This window comes from Oryctolagus cuniculus, chromosome 15, assembly GCF_051225735.1.
Source record: "Oryctolagus cuniculus isolate XC-2025 breed Fujian yellow rabbit chromosome 15, ASM5122573v1, whole genome shotgun sequence".
In the NCBI taxonomy this organism is placed as follows: domain Eukaryota; kingdom Metazoa; phylum Chordata; class Mammalia; order Lagomorpha; family Leporidae; genus Oryctolagus; species Oryctolagus cuniculus.
This window is the reverse complement of record NC_142881.1, coordinates 7265236-7272287: the sequence shown is the minus strand read 5'-3', so window position 1 is coordinate 7272287 and position 7052 is coordinate 7265236. Positions and strand designations below refer to the sequence as shown.

General features: G+C 64.9%; 1 protein-coding gene across 13 annotated transcripts in view; it reads right to left on the bottom strand.

The window, feature by feature from the left end:
* Nucleotides 1-3912: 3912 nt before the first annotated feature.
* The window catches only part of CHST15 (carbohydrate sulfotransferase 15), a 73484-nt gene continuing 70344 nt past the window's right edge, over nt 3913-7052 (bottom strand). For all 13 annotated transcript variants that reach the window (XM_017338088.4, XM_008249390.5, XM_051833524.3 and 10 more), the window contains one exon: nt 3913-6113. In XM_017338088.4, the coding sequence (XP_017193577.3) occupies nt 5923-6113 (191 nt within the window). In that variant the 3' untranslated portion in view covers nt 3913-5922. The remainder of the gene's footprint in view (nt 6114-7052) is intronic.

Here is a 7052-nt window from a genome sequence, read left to right as displayed (position 1 = left end):
CGAGGACCAGGACAGGGGCTCACGGAGAGGAGCCCAAGGCCTTGGGGGCCTGGCAGGAGTGGACTGCAGCAGGGCTGGACGCATGCTGGGCCGGTCCCGGAGCCCACTGGGGAGACCGGGCCGCTTCCCGCTGGGGCTTGGCCTCTGGGGCAAACAGGGAGATGACCCCGAGAGTGCCCAGGCTGGGGAAACCTCAACAGGAACCATCGCGGTCCCCAGCACCCACCTCATGCACCACCCTGATCAATATCTGTCCATTTCTGATCAATATCTATTTCCAATCCATATCTGTCCTTTTCTGATCAATATCTATTTCCTATCAATAGCTGTCCTTTTCTCTCTCCATCATTTCTGGTCAGCATCTGTCTGCCACCCTAGGTCCCAGCTTCCTGGGGGCTGGGCCTGGGTCTGCCTTCCCGGGTCCCCACATGCCCAGACCCCAGCTCTGCTGCTGAGACCAGGGAGAGAAGCAGTGAATGAGCAAACGTCTCACCCCCACCCACATCCAGGGCCCAGCCCGGGGGCTCACGCAGACAGGCTGGTCCCACCCCCACACATACATCCAGGGCCCAGCCCAGGGGCTCCCGCAGAACAGGCTAGTTCAGGGACTACACTCTGAGAACACTCGACTCGGATTCTTCGCACACTGCCTAGCTGGGGTGCCTTTGAGGCCAGGCCTGGGCTGAGGCCAGCGGGCGGGGCGGTCCACTTCTGACGTGACTCGGGTCCCAGGGCACCGCTCAGCCCAGCCAGCCTGTGTTGGGAGGTGAGGACAAGGTGGGGCCAGCCGAGGCGGGGCGGCGTGGATCTCAGCAGCAGAGTCCAGTCTGTTCTGGTTCCCCCCAGAGAAGCCCCAGGCACCACCCAGGTCCCGGGGGATGGGGCTTCAGAACCCCTTGGCCCCAAACCACCCCTCTTCCCTGTGAGCCCCGACATAGGGGCTGCAGGGCGGGGAAGCAGTCCTGACGCTCCACAGACCGGCCAAGGGGGACACGGACTGGCGCAGGGCTGCGGTGCACTGTGGGGCCCGGGGTCAAGACCTGTGTTGACATTCTGCTGTTTCTTTCTGAGGGTCTGAGCTGTGTGGCCTCAGGCAGGCATGCAGCCTCTCTGATCTTGTTTATGCTTGTTAACTCTGACACTCACTTGTCTGCGTGACAGACCTGAGTGAGCAGAGCCAGCTGTGGGACGGCCCTCACAGGAGCTCACCCAGGAGACCCGGCCTGGGACCCGGCCCACCCGGCTTCAGGCCAGGGTCCCCTCTACACACACTGTGCCGCTCGGGGTCAGAGTTTGCTTCCTTGCTCTGATCTCCTGCTCTTGCAGGGAGGGGACCCCGGGGAGCCAGAGGGCCAGGCCCCCACCTTCACTTTGCACACAGCCTTGGCAAGTACCAAGACTCGGGGCGGGGTTCAGCCTTGGCTGAGACCTGCCCACTTCTAGGTGTGACCAGGGCCTGATGGCCACAGGGCCTCTTTCGGCACGTGGAGAGCCTGGCACAGCACAGAACGCAGCCCCACTCCTGGCCCCATGGCTTCTGTGCTCATGGATCCCCCCCCCCCCGGAATCCGGCCTCCTCCAGGCTACGGCCCCTCTCTGCTCTGTGTCCCAGCACCCACGCCCTCAGCACGCACGGGGCTCAGGCGCTCCTGGCTCTGATGTGCAGGCTCAGCGGCGATGCACGGAGCCGCGTGGCCGTGCTGTGCCCTGCAGCTCCTCCCAGCGCAGCTGCCCGGTCTGCTCCCCTCTGCCCAGGAGGCTCCACCATGCTCTCCGGCTCATGCAGCCCAGCAGGCTCCCCACGGGCCCAACGCCTCCTCCCCACGCTGGGCCCTTGTCTGCCCAAGACCTGCTGGGAGCAGGTGCGCCCAGGGCGAGAGTGTAGGAGGAGCGAGGGGCCAGCCGTGGTGTGAGGGTTGGAGCTGGGGTGTCAGGCAGGACCTGGGAGACCAGTGAGGCACCTGCGCTGCCCTGTGGAGCTGACGACGTGACACCACAGAGTCCAAAGCAAGCGGCACCAGCCGTCTGTCTGCCCCAGGGCTCTCCCCTGGGAGGCCAGGCCAGAGAGGGCAGCCCTCTCTCTCCCCACCAGAGGGGACCTGAGTCTCAGGCCCCTCCCCTTGCTCCCCCATCCCGCTCACTCCAGCCACAAGACAGGAAGGCACATCTGTTTTGGAACAGACGTGTTCAGAAGCTTTGCCCCCCCACTTCGGGCAGCCACACCCATTCCCACCTGCTGCGGGCGTGGAGTCACAGGTGTGGAGCTGCAAGGGGCGCCCTCGCCACCCCTGCTTCTTGGGCCAGCTTGGAACGCCCTGCCAGTTGGCGGAGCAGCAGCCTCCAGCGGCAGCCTGGGCCTAAGCCCAGAAACCCGTGGACACCGCGCTCCCTGCTGTGGCAAGGGGACTGGGCAGATGTGGCCTGGGCGGGGTGGGGGGCCCAGACGATGGAGGAAGGTGGAAGAAGGAGCCACGGGCCTGGATGTGGGCCAGGCCAGGCCCCAGACTGCCCGGGGCCTCCGGGAGGCAGTAGGCCTGCTCACCTCTGGCTGCAGCCAGGGACTCTGGGGAATTTCTTCTCCCACCTCCCAAACCAGAAGCAAATGCACAGCTGTTGGCTCAAACACGGAGTCTGGGGCAATTTGTCACAGGAGCCACAGGAAATCCCCCCACCCCGCCCCTGGGCTGCTCCTGGGCCGCAGGAACCTGGCTGGCTCCTGGAAAAATCTGACTCATCAAAGCAGCGTTGCTCAACTGGACGGGCCTCGCCCACGGGAGAGCCGCTGCCCGCAGGGTAGGGTTTCAGGGGCCACAGAAAACATCGCCCCACCCCCACCCCGCCATCTGTGCCTTCTCAGCCGTGGCTGGAGTGCTAGCCGGGGACACCAGTGCCCAAGGAGTCTTCGTGGGGAGGCGCCAACCTGCACGGAAGCAGAGCTGGCGCCTGCATGGGGAGGGGGTGGCCCCGGGGCAGAAAGGGTCTGGGAGGGTGGCGGCAGAGGGAGGCATGCGTGCCTCACCCCTCAGATGGGCACCAGCCTGTTCTGCACCCCCAGCTCCCCCGCGCCACCTCGTCCTCGGCATCGGCACAGGTGCATCCTTGATGAGCAAACCCACCCCAGGGCCTTCCCACATCTACGCCTGGAGGGGGAGAGGCCTCCCCGGGGGTCTCCCCAGAAACGGGTGCCCAGCCCGCTCCACAAGCTGCGTCTGCCTCCCCTCGCCCCAGGACTGGCCCAGCCCCCAGGGCCTCGCAGTGGGACTGCGTCTACAAAGGTCTCTGGAGAGGGGACTGGGGTCAGGCGGGGTCCTCATCCGATCTGACCAGCGGCCTTACAAGGAGAGAGGCAGGGCCAGTGTTGTACACCCAGGGGGACCACCTGGAAGAGGTGGCAAAGGGCAGTCAGCAAGCTCCATCCGGGGCTCCAGCTCCGAAACAGAGGATAAACAGGTGAGCGCCACAGCCCCCAGCCTGTGGAGTCTGCCATGGCCACCAGAGCCCGCCCACACGCTGGCTCCTCCCTCAGGCTGGCCGGCACCGAGTGTCCAGTGAGTGACATGTGCCCACAGCCGCCAGGGGCCAGGCAGGCAGAGCAGTGAGGCCTGCAGCCCCCTGACCTTTTGAATTCCAACGTCCGAACACAGCCCGCCCACCTCCCTCCATGGCACTGCTCCCGCAGGAGCCCTGGTAAGGACTGAACCCCCGGCCCTCGGTCCCACGTTTCCACCTGCGTGTTGTCAGCACGGTCGCACCCCATCTCTCACCAGGTCAGTCCCCTCCCTAGAGTGTGCACAGCGCTACAGGTGAGCGAGACACCAGGCTGTGTCCCCAGCCCACCTGTGCACATCGGACACGGCAGGCAGCAGCCCCCAGCCCACGGCCACGATGGAGAGGGAGGCCACACTCTGCAGGCACCGCTCAGAGGGCGCTTTAATTGTGTCAAATGAACGAAAGGACAGTGTAACTGTCAGTCACTCAACATCCCGTTCACGACAGAGGGAACACAGTGGAACACAACCCGGTGCACGGTTGGTGGGGACCCACGCAGCTGCCAGGCCAGGTTGTGGGCCGAGACCCCTTTTTGCTTTGGTTTTGGATGGCAGGCTACAAGGCCACTGCCCCCAGCAACAACCTGTGCTGCCAACAAGAGCCGGCCCCGCCCCAGAGAGAGCAAAAGCGGCAGGCGTGGGCTTTGGAAGCCGCCCGAGAGGGACAAGGCGTCGGGATGGCGACGGTCGGCACAGAAGGGAGGGGCCTGTGGCTGTTAAAAGTGATCCGAGTAATAAACCAAATAATATTGGAACTCACACCTTCCGCAAAACTTCTGTAAGAAGCAGAATTACACCACGTGTTACCCACACGCTCGGGGACAGACGCGTCCCTCGCTGTCACTGCGGCTGGTGTGAACAGTTAAGCCATACGCTGGAAACAATGACTGATCGGCAGAGAAGTGAATCTATGACGGGACTGTGTCCAGGGCACAGGGCCTCGTAGCAACGAGACTGAAGGGGATCCACTCAGAGAGCACCCACACGTGCACACTCTGGGGTACAAATAAATACACACACACACACACACACTCACACACGAGGCTCGGGCCAGATTCCACTGCTGGTTGCTGCTCCAAGTGCCGGCTACAAGAGAAAGGCGGGGGGCTGTCTTGGAAAGTGGGGTGCTCGGGGCACCCCGCCCCTCCAGGGGCACAGTCAGTGCTGACGGCCCCTCCCACCTCCCAAGGGGCCGCAGAACCCCTCCCCGAAGGCAGGGACGATGGCACTGGGATGAGACAGCTGAGCCCCCTCGGGATGCTCCCACAACCAGGGCCCGTCCGTCTCGGGCGCGCAGGCTACAGCCGAGGTTCGCATGTCCCCACTTTGGTTCACGGACCTCCACCTGAGAACGCTGGTTCCGCTGAGCGCGAAGCTGGGGCTGGGCCCAGGGAGCGCCCGCATTCTCTGCATCTTCCCCGTGACTTCCAAGAAACGCCAAGACCATCAGTCCATCCGGCCAAGCAGCCCACCACGCTGCCAAATGGCCTGGAAGTTCCATGACGAGCATGGCTCTGCAGTCCTGTTCCCAATCCTGGCATTGCGCGTTTGGCCCAGGCTTAGCCTGTGCACTGCTGCCGAATCAGTCACCACACCTTGTAGTTCTGTGAATGTGTACGGAGTTTGGGGCACAACGGGAGGGCGGCCCGCCAGAGCCCGCGGCTGCCCAGACCCCAAGCCTACAGCTCCTCCAGCTCTGACTGTGAACGCGCGAGGACGGCTTGGGTTTCCACAGGGTCCACCAAGCGTCCGATATTTTGGGGTTGCTCTTTCTGGCATTAACAGTGAGACAGGGAGGTGGGACTTGCCCGATGCAGGGAGCGGTCTGGTTCAAACGGGTTCCTGTTCTGGGGGAGCCCAGTCTACAGAGGCTGGGAGGGGGCCAGAGGGAGGCACGCGCTGCCCCCAGCAGCAGAGCCGCCTGGGCTCGTGTCCGGACAACAGAACGGCTGGCTGTGGAGAGGGGGAAACACTGAGGAACCCGTTCTCGGGGGGCTCTCAGTTCTCTCCCAAAGAGGCCAAGGTTAGCAACCCACCGGGCTGTGCGGTGCCTGTCCTGCTAGCCTTGGGCCGGGGCCTCTGGCGTGCTGAGTCCTCGGATCCAGTGACTGTCGCCTGCACAGGGGCCGTCCCCCGAGGCCCTGGGAGCTTCCCAGGGAGGCAGAGTCTCCCACGCGCTCTGATGCAGGGGCCGTGGCGGGGCTGGACATCACAGAGGAGACGCCGAGACGGTGCCGAGGCGCCGAGGGAGGCGGAGGCGGCTCCAGTCACGGGGGTTTCTCCACGCTGTGAGGGGAACAGCTCCCCATCAAGAGAGTGTGCTGAAACCATGGCGCCGGCGGTGAGGCGGGCGGGGCGGCCACAGGGGCAGCTCTCATGGCGTCTTCCAGGCGAACGCCTCGTCGGCCAGGACCCGCGCCAGCCTGGCGTTGAACGGCCCGTAGAAGTCCTGCAGGATCTTGTGTGTGACCGGCCACATGGGCCCCAGGCTCCGGTCCTCGGGCCGCCGCACGTTGGACGCAGGGCTCTTGGTCAGTAAGGCCTCCTGCTTCTCGCTCAAGGGCCCTGGAGGAGAAGCAGAAGCTGTGAGGGGGCAGGGCAGGCAGGAAGTGGGAGGGAGGCGGCTGCAGAGCCGGCAGCTTGCTTCCAGGAGGACTGGAACCTGGGGGAGGGCCCCCGCCTGTGCTTGGCCCCTCGGGTCCCGGCAGCCATCCCGGGACGGGGCAGCACCCACCTGGGCTCACGGAGCCACTTTCCGTAGCTGTCAGCCAGGCCGGGGGCTTCGATGCTCTGCTCAGCCCTGCTCAGCTCTGCCCCAGTCCCTTCTATCTCCGTGTGCTGCCACAGGGGGCCCTGTGGTTGGGCCATCTGCACCCTGTGTGCCATGGCCTTGGCGATGAGGGTGGGGAGGAGGCCCCTGTGCCCACGCACAGAGCCTTCTAGCTGCATGGCCACCTGCAGCAAGGCCAGGCCCGTTGCAGGCCAGCTGGGCTCCTCACTGGCAGCGCCTGGGAACCCTGTCCACACGGGCAGCGCCCCAAGGCACACACGACTCTGCCACCAGCGCTGTGGCGGGCAGCGTGGCTGTCAGAGCAAAGTGCCCCTGGGGACTGGGGCATCTCAGGCTAAAGGCAGGCTCCTCACTCACAGAGGCCCAGGAGCCACGGCCAGCTCCTTCCCCCCTAAGTCCCCAGTTCCCTGCAGGACCCTGCCCCCCATGGACATCCTGTGGGTCCCTCACAGCTCAGCTCTCAGACACTTCCCGTCCCCGGTCCGCTCGGCAGTCATCAGTACGTGCCCACTGTGACGGTGCCACCTGCCTGTCACCAGGTTAGTGGAACTGCAGCTTCTTTCTCTCCTGTGGCTAGATGGTGAGCTCCTCCTACCCAGAGACCCTCACCACACCGTGCACCAAGCCCCGTGTCAAACAAAGGTGCTGAGCCGGCCTCCCCTGGGCTGTCCCCGGGCCGCCCGCTCAGCAAGCCTGTGTCAGGCCCAGAAGTG